The sequence below is a fragment of the Hippopotamus amphibius genome, chromosome 5, assembly GCF_030028045.1.
Source record: "Hippopotamus amphibius kiboko isolate mHipAmp2 chromosome 5, mHipAmp2.hap2, whole genome shotgun sequence".
Classification (NCBI taxonomy): Eukaryota; Metazoa; Chordata; class Mammalia; order Artiodactyla; family Hippopotamidae; genus Hippopotamus; species Hippopotamus amphibius.
Window position 1 is genome coordinate 10,154,290 of NC_080190.1, and position 25,053 is coordinate 10,179,342.

General features: G+C 50.1%; 1 protein-coding gene across 1 annotated transcript; it reads left to right on the forward strand.

Moving 5' to 3' along the window:
• The first annotated feature begins 1,084 nt into the window (after positions 1-1,084).
• Positions 1,085-24,055, forward strand: LOC130854172 (deleted in malignant brain tumors 1 protein-like). The gene is made up of 9 exons (XM_057736936.1): positions 1,085-1,088; positions 7,593-7,622; positions 14,037-14,099; positions 15,411-15,440; positions 19,992-20,036; positions 20,832-21,155; positions 22,043-22,072; positions 23,422-23,428; positions 23,662-24,055. Exons 1-9 carry the CDS (start codon positions 1,085-1,087, stop codon positions 24,053-24,055), a joined length of 927 nt encoding a protein of 308 aa, XP_057592919.1.
• Positions 24,056-25,053: the final 998 nt, after the last annotated feature.

The following is a 25,053-nucleotide window of genomic DNA, read 5'->3' on the forward strand; positions in this document are numbered from 1 at the left end:
GATCTTTCTCTGTCTCTGTCTCTGAACAAGAACGTGCTGACAGGCAACACCTACCTTCCCTTGTAGTCAGGAGGCCCTCAGGGGGTACAGGCTCTGGACAGTCTGGGGGCTGGAGATTGTGTCTCCATCAGAATATTTGAAAATGGAAGGCAGTGTTCTAAGCTCCAGCTTTTATCAGTACAAAGTTAATCCCTGGACTTGCACTGGCTCTGAAATGTGACAGGGGATCCATGTCAGCCCCTAAAGGATATGGAGGCAAGTGCCATGTCCTTATCTACAAAGGGGCTTAAGGTAGCCTCTGCACAGGGCTTGAGGGTACTTGTGGTTTTACATGATGTTATGCGCAGGCTCTCACACACACGTGCACACACACATACACATGCACACACACACGTGTGCCTGCATTTGCATTTTAGACATGAGAATTAACCCTCTGCAAAGTGCTTGCTCTGTACCTGGTACTCTGTGAGACAGGGTACATATTTTCCCTAGTCTAAATCCATTAACAGCCCCCAACTTAGGCATCTACATTGCAGATGAGGAAACTGAGCCTAGAACAGTTCTGGGTCTTGTCCAAGCTTAGCCATTGTTGTGGGGCCAGGCCAGGGTGTGAACCTGCAATAGGGCTACTGGCACTCGGGGAGTGGCTTTGGCCCATCAACTCCCAATGCTCCTTATGGAGATCTGAGGAAGCCTGGAGCCCCGTGGGGGAGCTTTGTGCTGGGGGAACCCAGGCAGCACACACTCTTCTCAGGTCCAGGCTTTGCACAAAGTGTTGAGAAAAAGTTAGTGAACTCAGGTTTGTGCTGGGCTGCAGGGGCCGTGGAACTCCTGTGGCTCCTAGCAATGTGTGTGATTCTGCCATTCATCAGCTCTGGAGCCTCTGCAAGCCTCAGTTTATTCACTGGTAAAATGGGGTTGTGTTCCAACTTCATAGGGTTTTAGAGACATCAGGTCACCCATGCGAGGTCTGGCACTTGGAGGCTGCTTGGGCCCTGTCCACTGTTACTCTTCTTGGCCGTTTCCCAACATAATTTCTGAAATGCAAGGTGGTATCTTAGATTTGATCCTAGAAAAGGGAAAAATGGGTAAGTCCAAAAAAAGCCCAGAGCTTAGTCACTAGGAATGTACCATTGTTGGTTTGGTAATCGTGACAAATGTACCTTGGTCATGTGAGATGTTAGCATGAGTGCAAATTGGGCAAGAGTATATGGGAACTCTCTGTATTTTCTGCAACTTTTCTATAGCTGTAAAGTTATTCTGAAATAATATTTCTAAACGCAACTTCCTTTGGTCCCATTTCTTCAAAGTCAATGCTTTGCAAAATAAGGAAGTAATAATTGCTTACAAACTAATTCCTAGTAAAGTGTTAATGCTTGTACTTCCCCTTTTCACAGTTTATCTGGGGTTTGGCAGTGATTAATGTCCTAAAAAGAAGGGGGAAATCAAATGGAGGGACTTTTAGGCACTGTGAGATGTCCTTATGTGTGTGACATTGGACTGCGAGAGGCAATTCTGTTATCACTTAAATAGGCGCCCAAGACATCTAATTACTTCCTCGCTGGCTCTCTTTGCTGAAACCCCTCTTTACTGCACATAATCCCCCACGGGCATTATGTCACTCAATCCAATGTAGGTGTGGAATGTTACAGAATGAAGATAATGCCCAAGGCTGTGCCCCAGGTCAAGTCCAAGAGCATCACAGCCTGGTAGCCGGGACCCTGCGGTCCTGCCTGGCCGTCCTCTCCAGCCTCTGTCTCTCCACAGCCTGCTCGACAACCCCCACCTGGGTTTCAATCCCCACTTGTTCCTTGCTGTTTTCCACCCAGTGATTTTCTTTGTTCTGCCCGTTTTCTGGGATACCTGCAGCGGGATGTCTCATAGCACAAAGCAACCTGTCCTGCTCACCTCACGCCCTGCAGTAACACCGCCTGTTGCCATGGTGTCTGCGTTCATGCTGTTCCCTTCACCTGGAACGCAGTCTTGTTCTTCCCCTCCTCCCTCCCCTCCCCTGGCTAAATCTAGCTGTTATTTTGAAATACCCCGGACCCTGTCCCATCCAGGAGCCCTGATAAATACACGCACATGCATGCGCACACACATACACACACAATGTGTCATCCTATCTTTTCCACTCTAATTCTCCCATAGCACCTTAACTTTTACATCGGATCATCTGTGGATTTTCTAGAGATCCTGCTAAGCTTGGAGTCCCTGGAGGGAAGGGACCATGTGTTGCTCACTTACTACCACACCATGCATCACCCAGAGCCTCACAGAAGCTCCGGCTGACCATAATGGAAGGGCAGGAGAGAGGGTGTGTGTGCCTGAGCTGTGCCCTCTGTGCCTGTGCCAGGTCCTGAGAAGTATTTCTCTTCCCTTGTGTATAGTTTATGGGGAGCCAGACACCGTGTCAGGAGCAATACTGACCACGGCCTCTCCATTACTAAATACTATTATTTCAGAATGTTTTGCTTTCTGACAAGCTGAAATGGAATCTCAGTGTTTTCACTTGAATTTTGGGAAGCAGTGGAGCTGAGCTGTGAGCACCCTTGCCCTGGGGTCAGTGCTCTAGACTTCTGGCATCGCCTTCACTGTGTGACCTTTGACACGTTGTATTACTTCCCTAATCCTTGGATTTCACTTGTATAAAATAGATTGTGTAATAATTCTACCATAAAGGATATTGTGAAGATAAAAGGAGATACTACAGGTAGAGCACTTAGCTTAGTGCCAGGAATGTCACAATTGTTAAAAGATATGAGCATTCCCTCCCCTCCCTACCTCTCCCCCCTGCCCTCCTTCTCTTTCTCTCCTCTTCTTCCCTCTTTGCTTTCTCCTAAGCTTCCTTTTTTTCTTACGTTTTTCTTTTTCATCCTTATTCTTTTCCTTTAGCCTACAACCCCAATTCCTTCCCAACCTAAAAGAATCTGCCTCCTATGTTACCTACCACCTCATCTCATGCTTTCAGCCTCAAATCACAGCTTCTAATGCATAGTTATTGTGGAAAATGTAGGAAGTAGAGAAGAGCACAGAGAAAAGGTAAAAAACGCCCATTCTCCTACCACCCTACATTGCCTTTATTAAAATATGTATTTCTTTCAAATTATGTGTGTATGTTAGTGATATACAGTTTTTCTCTAGTTTATATTCTGAACAGTTTAACATGCACTCATGATTTTTGGAGATTGAAGTTTTTTCAGGTTTTCTTCTTTTTTTAAAAAAATTTCGACTTTATTGAGGTATGATTGACCAAGAAATTTACAGGATATTTAAAGAGTACCTCGGGGTGATTTGATATACATATGCATTGTGAAAAGATTCTCCCCCAGCTAGTTAATGAATATATCCATCACCTCACATGTTTATCTTTTATTTTGGTGAGAGCATTTAAGTTCTACTCTCTTAGCATTTTCCAATTGTACAATAAATACAGTGTTATCAACTGTGGTACCCCTGTTTTACATTAGATCCTGAAACCTTATTCATGGTATAACTGAAAGTTTGCACCTTTTTACCAACCTCCCCCTATTTCTTCTACCCCTTTTCATGTTCTTTCTGTAGTTACAACAGATAATACTGTGAAAGTCATGTTTCTTCCTGCATCTTTGTCTACATTAAGTATGATTTCCTTTAGCTAGATTCTTAGAAGTGGAATTACTGAGTCAAAGTGTTGATCATTTGAAGACTTTTAAAACATTGATAAATTATTTTCTAGCCATATACCAATTATTTCCCCAATCAGTAAAAAAACAATAGTGGCAATTTTCTACACCTTAACTGGATCTGAATATTATTACTCACAAATCTTGGCTGAATTGTGGGATGAGAAATGGTGTCCAGTTATTTTAATTTGCATGTCTTTGTTTATAGTGAAGGTGAATGGTTTTAAGCCATTTGTGTTCCTTTTCCTTGAATTGTCAGTTTATATCCTTTCTCCATTTTTGTGTATGTGTGTGAAAGTTAGTGTCATTTTTGTTGATTTACATAAACTCTCTCTTTAATTTGGATATTAATATTTTGTCCATTATATTGATGACAAATATTTTACCAGTTTGTTGTTTGCCTTTTAATTTTGATTTTCTTCTGCACAAATGTATTCTATTATTACATAATGAAATTTATTGCTCTTTTCCTTTGTGATTTTCTGTTGACTTAAAATCTAGAAATTTCACAGAAATCAGATAAAGATTTAATTAGTTTCCTGTTTTTGTGTGTTTAAAAAAAATCTAGTTTTTTGGTTCTGAAAATTATTTTGCTTTCTGGTGTGAAGTAAAGATTTAAAATAATTCTAAAATTATTTAAAATTTTAAACTTTGTTTTAATGTTTATAGCTTTATTTTGAACATTTTGGAGCTAATAATAATTTTTTGAACATTGACTACATGGCAAACACTATATTAAGCCCTCGATACACTTTTCAGATTTTGTCTTCACAATAACCTGGTGAAGCAGGTTAGCAGAAAAACCTTTTTACAGATGAGGAAACTAGGACTGAATAGAATAAATGACTTGCCCAAGTTTGGAGGCCAAATAAGCAACAGAGGTAGAATTTGAGCCCAAGTCACCTGCCTCTCAGGTTCATAGGTGGGCAAGACCCCCCCAGCCCCACTCTCACTGCCCCTACCCCAACCCCATCAGTATTTTTCTCTTTTACAAGAACTTATCAGTCATTTTTAGCCTATTTATTTTTCCCAATAAACCTCAGAATCATTTTTTAAAGAATCAATCAATCCAAGAAAAACTTTTTAATGGAAATTATATCAAACCTATGAATTAGTTTAGAATGACTGAGAGTCCTATATTCAGTCCTTCTATCCAGAAACCCAATTCATCTCTTCATCTGCCAGGACACAGCCAAGAAGCTACATATAGACCTGTAGTTTCATTCTTATGATGTTATTTCGAAAGGGAAGTTTATTCATAGTGTTGTTACTTCCTTGGAGCCTGTTTTAAATCACATCTTCCCCTTGCCTGGTGCACCTCTACTTGGACTTCCTGGTTCCATTCCAGAAAATCTCAAGTGATCCTCTGCTGGACTCCTGGGTGTCCTGCAATCAGAGCCGTCAGTCCTCTGTCCTCAATTGCTTACCTGTAGGCCTCGCCCACTAGAGTCAGTTATCAGAGGCAGCACCATGTCATCTCTGCATTCCCCCTGTCTGCTGGAGTCTAGCATGCAGGTCGTGCCAATATATGATGCTTGAATGAACTACTCGCTACGACTCTGTCAAAATACTCTTGCTGCAGGACAGCAACAGCACTGCACCACCTAGGAGGCCGAGCCTTCTGGTTTTGTTGAGAGGCATCCTTCTTTTTCTACCCACGTTTGATCATTTTACTTAGTATTTGATTTCATTGAATGTCAAGGACAACCAGAATAAACAGGTTCAGGACTCAGAGCTGCCTCTAATGGATACACCACTTGGTTGCAGTGAGAGTCGCGGAGTGTCCTAGAAATACACCTACCGGCCCTGGTGTTCAGTCGGCTCACAGAGAGGAGAGAGAGCCTCCATGGGCCTGGCTGGGGGGTTACGCAAAGGGCCTTTAAGACAAACTCTTGTCTGCTGCCACCTATGGGATGGATGCCTTTCATCTAGAGGAGCCAGACATCGTAAATAAACATGCAATACCACACCCAGTGAAATTCGAAGTTCAGATACATTTGTTCTCAAGTAACCTTTTGGAAACACTTATATTCAAGAAGTAGAGTCATGGTGTATCTGAGATTCACACGTACCTGGGCATCCTGGGCATCATCTGAGAACTCGACTTGCTCCCTCTTTTTCCTGCATGTGTGTCTCTGCCTTCTCCTAAGCCTTGTTGAAATATCCTCCCCTGTCTGGATTCCTCCAGCCCTTCTCCCAAGCCCAGGAATTGCTCCTGTTCAGATTCCCCTTCCCCTTCCTCTGTGTTGCTCACTGGCCAAGATGGAGAATTACCGGTTGGCACATCTGGCTGCCAGGTGGCCTCTGAGCTGCAGAGGACTACGCCTTACCCTCTGTGATGGGTCCCTGCTGGCCTGTGCCTCCCGTGTGCTCAGAGACGGGTCCATACTCCCTGAGCAAACCAGTGAATGAATGATGGGTGCTGCTGCCCTCCAAAGCAAAGACAGAGGCAACTCTCTCCCCTGCTCCAGTTAGCTGGTGGGAGGCTGGGTCCAGATTTAATGCTTGTCTGCAGAAGAGCTCTCATTGGGCTATTTTTCCTTGTATCTTCAGCAGCATCCCCAACGAATGACACCAGAGAACCTGCTTTAGGGGAGACGCAGACCCTCAGCTCTGGTAAGTCTAGCTACACTCTGGGGCTGGGTGACTGTGGGCCCAAGGCCACCCCAAGGACTCAGGAGGGACTGCTGCAGAGAGTCCTGCCCGGTTTTCAACGTGGGACAGGAAGGGCCTCCTCTGATGCGGTCCACGTGGACCCTTAGCTCCTTCCTTGGGAGATTCCATACTGACCACAATATAGGCCTCGAGTCTCCATGCAGGTTTCCTCACTTCTTTCCTAAGGTCTCTGTCCCCCAGGCTGCCCCACTGGGGGTGCAGCAGGGGTTAGAGACAGCGAGGCAGCGGGGGCCGTCGGGGACAGCAGCATCTAACTGAGCGTCTCTGGAGAGAATCATATTTCTCTTCCTTTCTAGAATTGGTAGCAAGTCTTGGGGAAATCCTGAGCACCCCTGCCTGCGTCGCTGCATTCAGTGCTACCTGCTCCTGCCCACGAGTTCCTCATTTCTGGTAGTCCTGTGTGCCTGCGCACACCTGTCTGTGCAAAAGCGCACACCATGCTGTGGGCCAAATCATACACGTGGTAACAATATAGACACTGGGGCACTTCCCTGGTGGTCCAGTGGGGAAGACGCAGTGCTCCCACTGCAGGGGCCCGGGTTCCAGCCCTGGTCAGGGAACTCGATCCCACCTGCTGTACTAAGAGTTCCCACGCTGCAACTAGAAGATCCCACATGCTGCAACTAAAGACCCTGCGTGGCACAACTAACACCTGGCACAGCCAAATAAATACATACATTCATACATACATACATACACATTGAATATATATATATATACACACACACATATGTTATCCTGGGAGGCAGAATAGGGAAATGTTTAAGATCAATTCTCTGAGCCCAAATCCTGCACCTGTCACTTACTAGTCGGTTGCTATTGGTCATCTACCCGAGCCTCAGTTTCTCTACGCGGTTGCATGAGAGTTAACTTTAAACTCTTGAAGATGGCCCCAGGTCCCCAGGTTAGAAAAGTTTCCATATCATTTGCATTATTCACCTTTTAAACATCGGCATCCTTGGCTGTGTGTGAGGGAGGAGAAGACCTGACTCAGGGTGGACTTTGGAGGTGGAGACATTTACAAGCAAGCCTACATCTCTCATGGCACTCGAGCCTCAGGAAACTTTTCTCATCTTGAATTAGATATCAAAAACAGATTCCAGATTTGCTGTTGTTGAGTTACATGAGGTGGTTACATCTTTCCTTCAGAGTCCAGTGTAAGAAAAGCAATGGCTCAAAGGTGCATTCCTTGGTTAGGGCCCCTGTGCATGAAACATGCATGCGTCTCATTTTTCTTTTCTTCCTTTATAGCTTCTGCATCAGAGCTGCCCTCAACACGTGGTAAGTACTTGGAAAACAGTATCCTACATTTGCTTTCAAATGTATCATTCTCTACAGTTATTTCTATCTTAAAGTATTCACACTGCCTCACTGGACTTTAGTGAATGCTATGAGTGTTGCATAAGAATACGATCTGTGTCCTTTATGGAAATAGGAGGGCAGTGTTAACTTTTTTAGCTGGAGCATAAAAAGACCGTGTGGCTATACAGTGGGATTCTGCTTCTGTTTTAGGTAGCTTCTGCCTCAAGCTTCAGTGCACATCAGAATCGACTAGGGTATTAGGGGATGCAGGTCCTTCCACCATATTCTTCTCCCCACTCCAGACACTCACATGTGGACACTCTGGGGGTGCTTTGGAATCTGCAGTTTTATGCCACTGAAAATAAGGATGGTCTGCAGACCACACTTTGAGCACACATGCTTCATGGCCCAGGACTGAATGATGCTTTCATATTCACAATGGAATATGGGACTTTGCTAAGAATTGCCAAAGCAAGCGACAGAAAATATGTGTAAATATATCAAGTGCTACTTCTTCATGTCTCTATTTTGCTTAGTGTCAAGAAAATGCAGGTTTGTAACGTTTTCCCAAATGGTTACTGGCTACATCTTAAGTCTGACTTGTTGATCTAAAGACCTTACCATAAGTGAGTTGCTGATGTTGAACTTTTACACATCTTTCAAACTGGCCTCAGTATGCCAGCAACATCGTTTGGCAAGAACCAGCCGTACCAGGAGCCTTGTAAACAGAAGAGGCTACAGCACGGGCTCTCTGTGTTGTTTCCGGGGACTGTGGTCCCTGTTTTGAGGGACTTAGGATCTAACGGAAAGAGAGACATGAATCCCCTGAGCACACAGTTACAATTGCAGCAGTGATGGGTGGTGGAGCTGGATGTCTATGGCAAGAGTGACGTTCTCAAGCCATCAGAGAGAGCAGTGGTGGGGGAAGCGGTAGGTGCACTGAGGTCTGCGACTGGTGTAGGTGTGGACAGGCAGAGGAGGAAGGAAGAGTGTTTTTCTGTTATTCATCGGCCCTGTTGTCAGGACGTTGAGGGACCCGATACAGACTTAGGTTGACTGTAGCCACCCTCCCCCCACAGTCAGATACTTCACCCTCCAGGCTTAGCTATCCTAATACTGTACCAAGCCTGGGCAGTGCCCTGAAAGAGGGGTATCTCCAGGTCCCGTACCCCAAACTGTGCCTTTGACACATTTTCTGAGGATCTAGAGAAAAAAGCCTTCTCAACAACAAAGGTTCAAAGTGTCACCTGCCATTGGTGGTAGAGTACCACTTACAACTGTCATGTACACACAGATTTAGCGCATCACTTGCAAACAGCTGAGTCACCTACAATGAATTTGATTCCTTTCTAGGTCAGTAGATCTCAAGTCTACGGACGATGATAAGATATTTTTTGCTTCATGTGTCTTCCCCGGGGTTTTGCTTGCTGGCTGGTTTGGCTGGGGCCGCTGCTGCTCTAGGCTACTAGAGGCTGAGGGCAACCTTGATCACAGAGCAAGTGCCTGCCCTTTAGAATGCAGGCATGGGGCCGGAGGGCTCAAGGGGTGCAGAGACCCTCGGCATGCCCCAGACACACACTCAGCCACTTTGATCTGTCATCCTCCTTCCTTCTTGCCTCTGCCTCTCAGTCATTCATTGCAGCTTCAGCTTGGCGTCAGGAGGGAGAGGTGAAAAACAATCAGTGCCTCCTCTCACCGTGAATGTCAGTTGTATCGAAGATAGCTAACATCTCCTGAGCACTGGGTTTATATCCTGCCCCAAATTACTTTCATACACCGCATGAGTTGATATAGAAAAAAGCACTTAAAAGACTGGCTTGGCACTTAAAAGTGCTCAACGAATGCACATAGGAAGTATTATTGTTCAGAAATCTTCCCAACCACATGGTGAGGTAAGTAGTGTCATTAATCATCTTCCTTGCACCAATGGGGAAACCGGGACGTCATTAGCAAACCTGTCAAGTTCTAAGTCTAAGGTCACAAGGTGGGTCCCTGGCTGGGCAGAGAGTTGAGCCCAGAACAGGGGCCTTTGCCTCTGTCCACCGTGCTTTCTAAATGCATCATGTCTCCTCTTCCACGGGGAGAATACGCACCCTTTGCGCCAAATGTGATACATTGGGGTCCTTCATGTGCTCGCCTAGGGGAGCTGACCCTGCCGTTGGGTCTTGGCTGTGCTGAGGCCAATACCCACCCTTTCCGAGCATACACCCTGAGAGACCAGCAAGAGCCTGGGAAGGCCTTGAGATGACACACCTCCAGCAAGGCACAAGGCTGAGATTTCTTCTGCAGGGTCCACTCACAGGAGTGACCAGAAGGGGGCAGCAGGAGGGCTAAGGAAGCCCAGAATGCAGCCCACACTGCACCTTGGGCCAACCCGATAGACAGTCCTCTTGGCCTTTCCTCCCTCTTTCATAGACACCACCCGCTCCCTCCTCTTTCCTCCCATTCCAACCTCTCCCATCACTCCTTGCCGAGCATTTCTCATCACCTCGACCTGACCCCTGCCAAGGCTCCTGGCGTCAGGACTCCGTGCTGGATCCTTCCAAACCTGATGCCCACTTTCCCTTCCTCTGTCCTCAGTGGGGAGGGAAGACTCAGCAGGTTCACGTCAGGCAGGAAGGTGGTGCCCACTGACTCCCCAGTCCTGCTCATCTTTGTGGCGGGATTCAGGCTCTCTACGCTCCTCCCAGGAGGCTCACAAGGTAGGTTGAGGTCCACTCTTGGACACGTGCCACCTTGCACTTGGCCCTGATGGGAGTGCAGAGTCCACTGAGGCATTCTGAACAGAAAAATGACTTGAACATATCTGTTGTTTCTATAAAGAGAAAACCTAGGAAGATCTGGGGGCGACAGACGACTCAGCTCAGCACAGCAACTGGCGTAGAGTAGGCACCTCAGGAATGCTGTTGAATCTGTGGGCGTCGAAGCATTAGAGACAGAAAGGACAAGGGCAAGGAGATGAATGGACAGGCCTCTGGAGAAGGTCCGGTTCAAGAGAAGGAGGATGGAACCTCGCAAACAGCGGTGACGTAAAACGGAACAATGACCCTGGTGATGAGCTGGATGCAGGAGGCGGGAGAAGGGGACATCAGATGCTCGTCCGCCATGTCCGACCCGGCTGATGTGGAGCAGATGTCCCTGCTGGGTCAGTGCAGGGAAGAGACTGTGTCCCTTGTGGGATGGGTTGGAGTGGGGCCATGAGATCCCAGAGGCCATTGAAAACAATGGTCCACGGTTCGGGGCTGGGGTTGTCAGGGCTGATAGGACTGGAGAGGTGGATTTCAGGGTCCTCTTCCTGAAAAGCTCTCAGGGTACATGAGGCCCTCCAGGTGTGGAAGAGAAGAGGGCTGAGACAGCACTGCAAACATTAATCAAGGAGACGGGACAGTGGTCAGCGAAGGGAGGGCAGGGGGTTCTGGCTGGTGAAAGCCTGAGAGAGGGAGAGCGTGGCGACGAGGGCTTTCCACCATGTCCACGCAGGGTGGCCTCTGAGGCTGGGGAATGGAGGTGAGAGGTGTCAGGGCCACGTGGAAGTCCCGTGCCAAGGATGCAGGGGCACTGTGAGCCACGACAGCTGGGATGCCCGGGATGCAGGCGTCATTTGTCCACAGCTCTGTCCTCTAATTGCTTAACTGCAGCCGTACCCACTAGAGCCAATTATCAGAGGAAGCACTGTGTCATCTCAGCATGCCCCATGCCTGCTGGAGTCTAGCATCCAGGACGTGCCAATATATGATGCTGGAATGAACGATTCACGACCACTCTGCCAAAGCAATCTTGCTGCAGGACAGCAACAGCGGTTTTCAAACCTGAGTGGGTATGAAAATCGCCTGGAGTGCCTGTGAAAAACACATATTGTTGGTCTTCCCTGGTGGCACAGAAGTTAAGAATCTGCCTGCCTGTGCAGGGGACACTGGTGCCAGCCCTGGTCTGGGAAGATCCCACGTGGCGGAGAGCAGCTAAGCCCGTGCACCACAACTGCTGAGCCCAAGGGCCACAACTACTGAAGCCCCCACGCCTAGAGCTGGTGCTCCACAACAAGAGAAGCCAGTGCACTCAGAAGCCCATACACCGCAAGGAAGAGCAGTCCCCACTGGCTGCAACGAGAGAAAGCGTGTGCACAGCAACGAACACCCAACACATCCTATAAATAAATAAATATATAAATTTATGAAAATAAAAACAAAAAAAACACATACTGTTGGGCACCACCTCCAGGGTTAACTTTTTTTTTAAATTTATTTATTATTTATTTATTTATTTATTTTATTGGCTGTGTTGGGTCTTTGTTGCTGTGCACGGGTTTTCTTTTTATTTGCGGTGAGTGGAGGCTACTCTTCGTTGCGGTGTGCGGGCTTCTAATTGCCGTGGCATCTCTCGTTGCGGAGCACGGGCTCTAGGCGCGTGGGCTTCAGTAGTTGCAGCACAGGGGCTCAATAGTTGTGGCTCATGGGCTTAGTTGCTCCGCGGCATGTGGGATCTTCCTGGAGCAGGGATCACACCCATGTCCCCTGCATTGGCTGGTGGATTCTCAACCACTGCGCCACCTAGGAAGCCCCAGGGTTAACTTTGAAGTGTGGGGCAGCCCTGTGCTTTTGCTTTTTTTTTTTTTCCCCCTCACAAATTCGCAGGTGCTGGCTGGTATTGCAGATTCGTGGACCCATTTTAGGAGCCAGTGTTCTAAAAGAGCCCTTTCTCATGTGACTGGGTCAAGTAGTTGGTTAGTTTTTCAAAACTGTTGTTGAAAATGGGAAAATCATAAACGATGAAACGGTCACATTTCAAATGTTTCATTTTCTCCTAAAACAGAAACACCCTTTGATCCGCCAATGTGTTGCTGTAGGCTTCTCTCAGGCTGGGGATCTTGGGCATTTCTGCAATAGCTTTCTTGCATCAACTGCTCCCATTCGGCACATCTATAATTTCTGATTTTAGTTTCTCTAAGGGAGAGCGTGAAATGAAAGATCTGCAAAGCAGCATGAGGGCCGACGTTCTATTGCTTTATATACCCTTCAACTTTATGTCATCTAATCCACTTGTTCTCCTTTCAGCAAATTGATTTTATTTCCAAAGCATTCAGCCTTCTTGTTTAGTTCTTTTTTAAAATTTCTTTCTTTATTAATTAATTTATTTAATTGGTTGTGTTGAGCCTTTTTTTTGCTGTGCACGGCCTTTCTTTTAGTTGTGGTGAGTGGGGCATACTCTTGGTTGTGCTGAACGGGCTCCTCATTGCCTTGGTCTCTCTTGTTGCAGAGGACCGACTCTAGGCGCATGGGCTTCAGCAGTTGCACACGGGCTCAATAATTGTGGTTCACGGGCTCCAAAGCGCAGGTTCAATTGTTGTGGCACATGAGCTTAGTTGCTCCATGGCATGGGGGATCTTCCTGGAGCAGGGATCGAACCTGGGTGCCCTGCATTAGCAGGCGAATTCTCAAGCACTGCACCACCTAGGAGGCCGAGTCTTCTGGTTTTGTTGAGAGGCATCCTTCTTTTTATACCCATCTTTGATCATTTTACTTAGTATTTGATTTCATTGAATGTCAAGGACAACCAGAATAAACAGGTTCAGGACTCAGAGCTGCCTCTAATGGATACACCACTTGGTTGCAGTGAGAGTCGCCGAGTGTCCTAGAAATTCACCTACCGGCCCTGGTGTTCAGTCGGCTCACAGAGAGGAGAGAGAGCCTCCATGGGCCTGGCTGGGGGGTTACGCAAAGGGCCTGTAAGACAAACTCTTGTCTGCTGCCACCTATGGGATGGATGCCTTTCATCTAGAGGAGCCAGACATCATAAATAAACATGCAATACACCCAGTGAAATTCGAAGTTCAGATACATTTGTTCTCAGGTAACCTTTTGGAAACACTTATATTCAAGAAGTAGAGTCATGGTGTACCTGAGATTCACACGTACCTGGGCATCCTGGGTGTCATCTGAGAACTCGACTTGCTCCCTCTTTTTCTTGCATGTGTGTCTCTGCCTTCTCCTAAGCCTTGTTGAAATATCCTCCCATGTCTGGATTCCTCCAGCCCTTCTCCCAAGCCCAGGAATTGCTCCTGTTCAGATTCCCCTTCCCCTTCCTCTGTGTTGCTCACTGGCCAAGAGGGAGAATTACCGGTTGGCACATCTGGCTGCCAGGTGGCCTCTGAGCTGCAGAGGACTACGCCTTACCCTCTGTGATGGGTCCCTGCTGGCCTGTGCCTCCCGTGTGCTCAGAGACGGGTCCATACTCCCTGAGCAAACCAGTGAATGAATGATGGGTGCTGCTGCCCTCCAATGCAAAGACAGAGGCAACTCCCTCTCCTGCTCCAGTTAGCTGGTGGGAGGCTGGGTCCAGATTTAATGCTTGTCTGCAGAAGAGCTCTCATTGGGCTATTTTTCCTTGTATCTTCAGCAGCATCCCCAACGAATGACACCAGAGAACCTGCTTTAGGGGAGACGCAGACCCTCAGCTCTGGTAAGTCTAGCTACACTCTGGGGCTGGGTGACTGTGGGCCCAAGGCCACCCCAAGGACTCAGGAGGGACTGCTGCAGAGAGTCCTGCTTGGTTTTCAACGTGGGACAGGAAGGGCCTCCTCTGATGCAGTCCACGTGGACCCTTAGCTCCTTCCTTGGGAGATTCCATACTGACCACAATACAGGCCTCGAGTCTCCATGCAGGTTTCCTCACTTCTTTCCTAAGGTCTCTGTCCCCCAGGCTGCCCCACTGGGGGTGCAGCAGGGGTTAGAGACAGCGAGGCAGCGGGGGCCGTCGGGGACAGCAGCATCTAACTGAGCGTCTCTGGAGAGAATCATATTTCTCTTCCTTTCTAGAATTGGTAGCAAGTCTTGGGGAAATCCTGAGCACCCCTGCCTGCGTCGCTGCATTCAGTGCTACCTGCTCCTGCCCACGAGTTCCTCATTTCTGGTAGTCCTGTGTGCCTGCGCACACCTGCCTGTGCAAAAGCGCACACCATGCTGTGGGCCAAATCATACACATGGTAACAATATAGACACTGGGGCACTTCCCTGGTGGTTCAGTGGGGAAGACGCAGTGCTCCCACTGCAGGGGCCCGGGTTCCAGCCCTGGTCAGGGAACTCGATCCCACCTGCTGTACTAAGAGTTCCCACGCTGCAACTAGAAGATCCCACATGCTGCAACTAAAGACCCTGCGTGGCACAACTAACACCTGGCACAGCCAAATAAATACATACATTCATACATACATACATACACATTGAATATATATATATATATACACACACATATGTTATCCTGGGAGGCAGAATAGGGAAATGTTTAAGATCAATTCTCTGAGCCCAAATCCTGCACCTGTCACTTACTAGTCGGTTGCTATTGGTCATCTACCCGAGCCTCAGTTTCTCTACGCGGTTGCATGAGGGTTAACTTTAAACTCTTGAAGATGGCCCCAGGTCCCCAGGTTAGAAAAGTTTCCATATCATTTGCATTATTCACCTTTTAAACATCGGCATCCTTGGCTGTGTGTGAGGGAGGAGAAGACCTGACTCAGGGTGGACTTTGGAGGTGGAGACATTTACAAGCAAGCCTACATCTCTCATGGCACTCGAGCCTCAGGAAACTTTTCTCATCTTGAATTAGATATCAAAAACAGATTCCAGATTTGCTGTTGTTGAGTTACATGAGGTGGTTACATCTTTCCTTCAGAGTCCAGTGTAAGAAAAGCAATGGCTCAAAGGTGCATTCCTTGGTTAGGGCCCCTGTGCATGAAACATGCATGCGTCTCATTTTTCTTTTCTTCCTTTATAGCTTCTGCATCAGAGCTGCCCTCAACACGTGGTAAGTACTTGGAAAACAGTATCCTACATTTGCTTTCAAATGTATCATTCTCTACAGTTATTTCTATCTTAAAGTATTCACACTGCCTCACTGGACTTTAGTGAATGCTATGAGTGTTGCATAAGAATACGATCTGTGTCCTTTATGGAAATAGGAGGGCAGTGTTAACGTTTTTAGCTGGAGCATAAAAAGACCGTGTGGCTATACAGTGGGATTCTGCTTCTGTTTTAGGTAGCTTCTGCCTCAAGCTTCAGTGCACATCAGAATCGACTAGGGTATTAGGGGATGCAGGTCCTTCCACCATATTCTTCTCCCCACTCCAGACACTCACATGTGGACACTCTGGGGGTGCTTTGGAATCTGCAGTTTTATGCCACTGAAAATAAGGATGGTCTGCAGACCACACTTTGAGCACACATGCTTCATGGCCCAGGACTGAATGATGCTTTCATATTCACAATGGAATATGGGACTTTGCTAAGAATTGCCAAAGCAAGCGACAGAAAATATGTGTAAATATATCAAGTGCTACTTCTTCATGTCTCTATTTTGCTTAGTGTCAAGAAAATGCAGGTTTGTAACGTTTTCCCAAATGGTTACTGGCTACATCTTAAGTCTGACTTGTTGATCTAAAGACCTTACCATAAGTGAGTTGCTGATGTTGAACTTTTACACATCTTTCAAACTGGCCTCAGTATGCCAGCAACATCGTTTGGCAAGAACCAGCCGTACCAGGAGCCTTGTAAACAGAAGAGGCTACAGCACGGGCTCTCTGTGTTGTTTCCGGGGACTGTGGTCCCTGTTTTGAGGGACTTAGGATCTAACGGAAAGAGAGACATGAATCCCCTGAGCACACAGTTACAATTGCAGCAGTGATGGGTGGTGGAGCTGGATGTCTATGGCAAGAGTGACGTTCTCAAGCCATCAGAGAGAGCAGTGGTGGGGGAAGCGGTAGGTGCACTGAGGTCTGCGACTGGTGTAGGTGTGGACAGGCAGAGGAGGAAGGAAGAGTGTTTTTCTGTTATTCATCGGCCCTGTTGTCAGGACGTTGAGGGACCCGATACAGACTTAGATTGACTGTAGCCACCCTCCCCCCACAGTCAGATACTTCACCCTCCAGGCTTAGCTATCCTAATACTGTACCAAGCCTGGGCAGTGCCCTGAAAGAGGGGTATCTCCAGGTCCCGTACCCCAAACTGTGCCTTTGACACATTTTCTGAGGATCTAGAGAAAAAAGCCTTCTCAACAACAAAGGTTCAAAGTGTCACCTGCCATTGGTGGTAGAATACCATTTGCAAACATCATTTACACACAGATTTAGCGCATCACTTGCAAACAGCTGAGTCACCTACAATGAATTTGATTCCTTTCTAGGTCAGTAGATCTCAAGTCTACGGACGATGATAAGATATTTTTTGCTTCATGTGTCTTCCCCGGGGTTTTGCTTGCTGGCTGGTTTGGCTGGGGCCGCTGCTGCTCTAGGCTACTAGAGGCTGAGGGCAACCTTGATCACAGAGCAAGTGCCTGCCCTTTAGAATGCAGGCATGGGGCCGGAGGGCTCAAGGGGTGCAGAGACCCTCGGCATGCCCCAGACACACACTCAGCCACTTTGATCTGTCATCCTCCTTCCTTCTTGCCTCTGCCTCTCAGTCATTCATTGCAGCTTCAGCTTGGCGTCAGGAGGGAGAGGTGAAAAACAATCAGTGCCTCCTCTCACCGTGAATGTCAGTTGTATCGAAGATAGCTAACATCTCCCGAGCACTGGGTTTATATCCTGCCCCAAATTACTTTCATACACCGTATGAGTTGATATAGAAAAAAGCACTTAAAAGACTGGCTTGGCACGTTAAAGTGCTCAACGAATGCACATAGGAAGTGTTATTGCTCAGAAATCTTCCCAACCACATGGTGAGGTAAGTAGTGTCATTAATCATCTTCCTTGCGCCAATGGGGAAACCGGGACGTCATTAGCAAACCTGTCAAGTTCTAAGTCTAAGGTCACAAGGTGGGTCCCTGGCTGGGCAGAGAGTTGAGCCCAGAACAGGGGCCTTTGCCTCTGTGCACCGTGCTTTTTAAATGCATCATGTCTCCTCTTCCACGGGGAGAATACGCACCCTTTGCGCCAAATGTGATACATTGGGGTCCTTCATGTGCTCGCCTAGGGGAGCTGACCCTGCCGTTGGGTCTTGGCGGTGTTGAGGCCAATACCCGCCCTTTCCGAGCATACGCCCTGAGAGACCAGCAAGAGCCTGGGAAGGCCTTGAGATGACGCACCTCCAGCAAGGCACAAAGCTGAGATCTCTTCTGCAGGGTCCACTCACAGGAGTGACCAGAAGGGGGCAGCAGGAGGGCTAAGGAAGCCCAGAATGCAGCCCACACTGCACCTTGGGCCAACCCGACAGACAGTCCTCTTGGCCTTTCCTCCCTCTTTCATAGACACCACCCGCTCCCTCCTCTTTCCTCCCATTCCAACCTCTCCCATCACTCCTTGCCGAGCATTTCTCATCACCTCGACCTGACCCCTGCCAAGGCTCCTGGCGTCAGGACTCCGTGCTGGATCCTTCCAAACCTGATGCCCACTTTCCCTTCCTCTGTCCTCAGTGGGGAGGGAAGACTCAGCAGGTTCACGTCAGGCAGGAAGGTGGTGCCCACTGACTCCCCAGTCCTGCTCATCTTTGTGGCGGGATTCAGGCTCTCTACGCTCCTCCCAGGAGGCTCACAAGGTAGGTTGAGGTCCACTCTTGGACACGTGCCACCTTGCACTTGGCTCTGATGGGAGTGCAGAGTCCACTGAGGCATTTTGAACAGAAAAATGACTTGAACATATCTGTTGTTTCTATAAAGAGAAAACCTAGGAAGGTCTGGGGGCGACAGACGACTCAGCTCAGCACAGCAACTGGCGTAGAGTAGGCACCTCAGGAATGCTGTTGAATCTGTGGGCGTGGAAGCATTAGCGACAGAAAGGACAAGGGCAAGGAGATGAATGGACAGGCCCCTGGAGAAGGTCAGGTTCAGCAGAAGGAGGATGGAACCTCGCAAACAGCGGTGACGTAAAACGGAACAATGACCCTGGTGATGAGCTGGATGCAGGAGGCGGGAGAAGGGGGCATCAGATGCTCCCCCACCATGTCCGACCTGGCTGATGTGGAGCAGATGCCCCTGCTGGGTCAGTGCAGGGAAGAGCCTGTGTCCCGTGTGGGACGGGTTGGAGTGGGGCCATGAGATCCCAGAGGCCATTGAAAACAATGGTCCACGGCTCGGGGCTGGGTTGTCAGGGCTGATCAGGACTGGAGAGGTGGATTTCAGGGTCCTCTTCCTGAAAAGCTCTCAGGGTACATGAGGCCCTCCAGGTGTGGAAGAGAAGAGGGCTGAGACAGCACTGCAAACATTAATCAAGGAGACGGGACAGTGGTCAGCGAAGGGAGGGCAGGGGGTTCTGGCTGGTGAAAGCCTGAGAGAGGGAGAGCGTGACGACGAGGGCTTTCCACCATGTCCGCGCAGGGTGGCCTCTGAGGCTGGGGAATGGAGGTGAGAGGTGTCAGGGCCACGTGGAGATCCCGTACTGAGGCTGTTGGGGCACTGTGTGTGGTGACAGCTGGGACGTTTGGAATGCAGGCATCATTTGTCCACAGCTCTGGCCATTTAGTGTCGTCCCTGGGCAGGTCTCGGTCTGGTCAGGGCTCAGGGGATGTTCTAGCCTTTAAAACTTAAATGTATACCAAAATCATATTGAGCAATAAACCAATATGTTCTCTTTATCGATGATTCAGTGACAAACAAAGGATATTTACAGCCCTAGTGGAGAAGAGAAATTCTCCCTGACTCAACCTACCACATCACAACATTTCTCCTTTGTGCACAGAGTGCTGGAGGGTGTTCTAGCAACTACAAGTCCTTAATTCCACACAGAAGCCTCTAAGGCACCTTGTGCTAGTGCGGAATTTCTAGTCAAATTACCTATCTTTAGACCAACTTCTGACGTGTACTCTGTGGACTATGTAAGGACATACCTGTCATTATGCACAGGATATGTCCAGAGTAATCCAACCGTCACATGAGACGCATTCCCCGAGAGCGTGTTTCTGTCTGAGCTGTCACTTTGGAGCAGGTGATTTCGGCGTAAGAGGATGCAACTTGGGAAACTGATTTTCCTCCTAATTGGGGCCACATTCGGGAATAGCTCCGTGACAATACATATTGCCATTTGAGACCATATTTGAGCCAGAGAAATAGGCAGCTGTTATCTGAAGTTTCATTTTGCGAATAGATTTGGGCTGTTCCTCAGCGGGAAGTTGCTTTGGTTGGAGATTGTGGAAGCGTAGGAGGTGGGGACAGGATCCAAGAACGGCCCTGGTGGCCTCCAATATTGAATGAGGGTTGGCAGGGTGACAGAGAGGTGGGGTCTGCTTCACAAAGAAGACAGCCTTTGGGCAGTGGGAGGAGCTTCTGGAGCTTGGCATCCAGCCCTATTTCTGTGTTGAGGTGCAGAAGGCCAGCCCTGCCTGGAGGAGAGCCTTCCTCTAGTAACCTTTCCTTTTCCCCACTCTGCAGCCGGGTTTGTCCCAGAGGAACCCTCCACAGCAAGTACACAGAAAGGTAACGTTTGTTATATGGGATCCCTGTGGGCTCAAGATGCTACTTCAGCAAGAGGTCCATCCAGAAGAGGTATAGAGGGTATAAGAGAGGGGTGCTCAGCTCTCAAGACTGGGGGCCTCAGAGCAAGGCCTCAGGCCTGAACAGGTATCTCTGCCGTTATCCTTGACTCTGAGACAGGGGAGGAATCAACCTGCACAAGCATCTCCAGGGAGCTCCAAGGTAGAGCTTGGTGTTCTGTCTCAGTGCCCATCGTGTGGTCCTCACAGGATATTCAGTGGGTCCATGGTTTATTTCACAACCAGGCTAAGCTCTGGGCTTGAGAGTGACATGAGTAAGAGCTCAGTGGAAAGCAAGACTTCAGAACAACCTCAGGTCTCATGAGGTGGGGTCCCGAGCTGGGGTGAGCAGCCAAAGGTGGCTCCCCAGTGGGGGCTGGGACGCTGTCTCTAGAGATATTGTGATGCGGGGGCTCAAGCCCATCCCCGTGGCCACTGCCGATGCAGGGTGTGGGCTTCCCCTCTCCCCACTGCCTCCCAAGCCTGGCTTCAGCTATGGAATTGCTAGTGTCGTGGGCAGCAATCAGCAAACATGCCTAGCTCAGCACACAGCCGAGGGTTCTGGAACACAGCCAGTGGTGGGGAAATGAGGATGAACAGACTTCGGTCAAGTCCTCTGGATACAAAACATTACTTAGAATTCAGACAACTTTTCCGGGAAGGATTCTGAACTCACTCAGACCTCAGGACCTCTTCCATCAGGAGACACAGGGGAGTGACTTCTCCTGTCCGCTTCCAGGAACCACATCGGGTTTGTCCCTGAGGCTGGCGAATGGAGGTGACAGGTGTCAGGGCCGAGTGGAGGTCCTGTACCAAGGCTCCTGGGGCACTGTGTGTGATGACGACTGGGACACCACCGACGCCAACGTGGTCTGCAAGCAGCTGGACTGTGGCTGGGCCTCGTCGGCCCCAGGAGGTGCCCAGTTCGGTCAGGGCTCAGGGCCAATTTTCCTGGATGACGTGCACTGCTCAGGAAAGGAGTCCTACCTGTGGAACTGCCCCCGCAATCCCTGGCACGTGCACAACTGTGGACACCACGAGGACGCCAGTGTCATCTGCATAGGTTGGTCTCAAACATCCCGGGGCAAGCTGTTGGGATGAGGTTTGTTGGGGTCAACACACTTCCCACTCCAGGGGCCCCACTCCAGCCCCTCCCAAGGACGCATGTCTCCCAGGGACCTGGGTGCAATGGGGCTCCCTCCCTTTTTGGTCAGGTGTGAGGGAAATTGCCTTGCAGCAGCAAAGGTGGAGAGAATGAAACAGAACCTCCACCACCACCCTGGGGGCCAAGTCAGTGAGCCTTCCTTCCAGCAGGATGGCCACTCAGTTCACACCTGGTTTTCCCTGGGGCTCCCTTCTCAAAGCCACGTTTGGGGATGTGGTTGGAAAGGTGCCCTTGATGGCTTGCAAATTTGGATCCACTCACAGCTGACTCAGACATCAGAGGTCCAATGCAAATGGTACATGTGTGAGTGTGGTGAACACAGTTGAGGATGGGAGGGTTGGGGGAGGGGTGGCTGAGTGGGGAGGGAAGGAGCCTGCTAGGACATTGGGGCAGGAGCTGGACACCAAGCAGAATCTCTGGGGCACCTGGATGACCCTCACCCTCATTGCAGCTGAGCTGGTGCACTTGGGGTCCTATCCTAAGCACTGGGGTTCATCCTTGCTCTTCCCACGGGGAGCTAAGGCAGTAGTGTGGTGGCCACTCACAGATAGGGCAGGGACGACCACATACAGGAAAGTCAGCCCTGAGGTCCAGGCCGGGAGGCACAAGACATGAGACAGAATAAGGAGCCCCCTGTGGACTGAGACATTTGTGGTGAGCCCACAGTGTGCACACTGAGGCCCTTAGAAGAGCAGCAGCAACGTGTGACTGCTGGGCTTCCTCCCCCTGGGATTCCAGTGGGGTCCCGTGGGCTTGGTGTGTGACGTTCCTTCTCTTTCTCACAGCTGCTGGAACCCAGTCCACTGCCTGGCCCGGTGAGTCTCAGATGATCTTCCTCGGGATGGCCCTTTACTCTCTGCCCAGCCCTCCCTGTTCTCTCCCATTGTGGGGCATCACTGCACTTTGCAGGACCTGAGGGGACACATCATTGTCCCCTCTGTCACTGAGTCTCCCAGCTGGTTCTCCTTAGCTAGCCTTGGGGTTTCCAACACTCCCGCCTTCCCATTGACCCACCTGAGTTGTCCCATCCTACACTTGATGGTGTCCACAGGTGGTCCCCTGCCGCTACAGAGAACCAGGGCTGTGTTGCACCACCCTAGGCCCTGGTCCAATCCTGAGTGAGGAGAGCTATGGGGGAGAAGGGAGGTTGACTACCACTGACCTTCTGTCGATGGGGCACGAGAACCGAGAGGAGACCCTGTATCCCTCACCCAGGCCACACCTGTGATGCATTAGGGCCCATCTGCATGCAGAATTGGCAGGGACAATGGCCAGGGGATGCCGGGTCCTAGGGATGGCAGTGCTCTGGGTTCCAGGAACCCTCCTTGGCTCCAGGTTCACGCTCCACCCCTCCGCCTTACTTTCCTGTGCACTTCTGCCTCATGACAACCCCTCAGATGTGCCTGTGTGGACATGGCTCATGGAAGGGAGGTGGCAAAGGAGTTCTCCCGGGAAGGAGACCCTGCCAGGCTAAGAGAGGTGGAGGGAGTCAGCCGCCCTCAGGCAGGGCCATTGTCCCAGAGCAGTGAGGCTTGCTCAGCACACACAGGCAGCAAGGGGCAGGATCCAGCTGTGGGATGGGTATCATCAGGCAGCTGCGAGCCTTGTCAAGGCTTCTTTGCTGTGCTGGCTGACTCTGAGCTTTCCCTTTGTTGCCACTTCCAGCCTCCAGCCAGACTGTATCCTCACCTGCTCTGACGTCAACAGGTAAGTGTTCCTACCCACCTCCCTGGGGCTTCCTTTCTGGTTTTAGATAGCTTGGAGGTTTGGATGGGACAGGAGGAGGCTGGGGGTGTGGCCGTTCTCATACTTGTCCTTGAGAGGGAGGCAGGAGGCTCTGAAGGCCAGGTCTAAGGTTCCATCTTAGTGGGCTGGTAAGCTGTGTCCCACGGGCTGTGGTCCAGATGCTTAGGAAAGATTCTCCTGCTGCAGTCAATATAGGTCCTGGATGCCTCTTAGTCCTGCTGGGGCCTCTCCGGGTCTCTCAGGCCATGGTTGGCTGTCCCACCATGGTGGGTGGTTTTAAAAGTGCCAGTCCTGTCTCTCTGGCCTGGTCCTGTCATCTCCAGTGGCAGGGCCAGCACCCAGGCAGAACCACCCAGGAGCCCACAAGCGACCAGCAGGGGATGGTCTGGGCCTTCCTCCTGCAGCTGTGGCGCTGGAGCCTGGCTGTGAGCTGGGTGGGTTGGGGTGACCTCGCTGCTCGCCTCCTCTTGGAGTGATGGGCTGCATGTCTACAACTGAGCATCCTGAGACTTGGGCAGAACAGGAATCTCTGCTCTTTTCCCTGGGATGAAGATTAACTCCTGGGAATATAAAAAGGTGACTGCCGGTACGGGAGAGGGTCAGCATCAGGAAGTCCCCTGAGTCTGGAACCTGCCTTGGGCCTGTGACCTCTAGAGAGACATAAGGTGGTGTCCTTGTGCTGCCCACTAGGGACCAAATCGCGTTTGGACGTGAGGCTGGTGAATGGAAGTGACAGGTGTCAGGGCCGAGTGGAGGTCCTGTACCAAGGCTCCTGGGGCACTGTGTGTGATGACGACTGGGACACCACCGACGCCAACGTGGTCTGCAAGCAGCTGGACTGTGGCTGGGCCTCGTCGGCCCCAGGAGGTGCCCAGTTCGGTCAGGGCTCAGGGCCAATTTTCCTGGATGACGTGCGCTGCTCAGGAAAGGAGTCCTACCTGTGGAACTGCCCCCGCAATCCCTGGCACGTGCACAACTGTGGACACCACGAGGACGCCAGTGTCATCTGCATAGGTTGGTCTCAAACATCCCGGGGCAAGCTGTTGGGATGAGGTTTGTTGGGGTCAACACACTTCCCACTCCAGGGGCCCCACTCCAGCCCCTCCTAGGGAACCATGCCTTCCAGGGACCTGGGTGCAGTTGAGCTCCCTCCCTTTTTGGTCAGGTGTGAGGGAAATTGCCTTGCAGCAGCAAAGGTGGAGAGAATGAAACAGAACCTCCACCACCCTGGGGGCCAAGTCAGTAAGCCTTCCTTCCAGCAGGATGGCCACTCAGTTCACACCTGGTTTTCCCTGGGGCTCCCTTCTCAAAGCCACGTTTGGGGATGTGGTTGGAAAGGTGCCCTTGATGGCTTGCAAATTTGGATCCACTCACAGCTGACTCAGACATCAGAGGTCCAATGCAAATGGTACATGTGTGAGTGTGGTGAACACAGTTGAGGATGGGAGGGTTGGGGGAGGGGTGGCTGAGTGGGGAGGGAAGGAGCCTGCTAGGACATTGGGGCAGGAGCTGGACACCAAGCAGAATCTCTGGGGCACCTGGATGACCCTCACCCTCATTGCAGCTGAGCTGGTGCACTTGGGGTCCTATCCTAAGCACTGGGGTTCATCCTTGCTCTTCCCACGGGGAGCTAAGGCAGTAGTGTGGTGGCCACTCACAGATAGGGCAGGGACGACCACATACAGGAAAGTCAGCCCTGAGGTCCAGGCCGGCAGGCACAAGACGTGAGACAGAATAAGGAGCCCCCTGTGGACTGAGACATTTGTGGTGAGCCCACAGTGTGCACACTGAGGCCCTTAGAAGAGCAGCAGCAACGTGTGACTGCTGGGCTTCCTCCCCCTGGGATTCCAGTGGGGTCCCGTGGGCTTGGTGTGTGACGTTCCTTCTCCTTCTCACAGCTGCTGGAACCCAGTCCACTGCCTGGCCCGGTGAGTCTCAGACGATCTTCCTCTGGATGGCCCTTACTCTCTGCCCAGCCCTCCCTGTTCTCTCCCGTTGCTGGGCATCACTGCACTTTGCAGGACCTGAGGGGACGCATCATTGTCCCCTC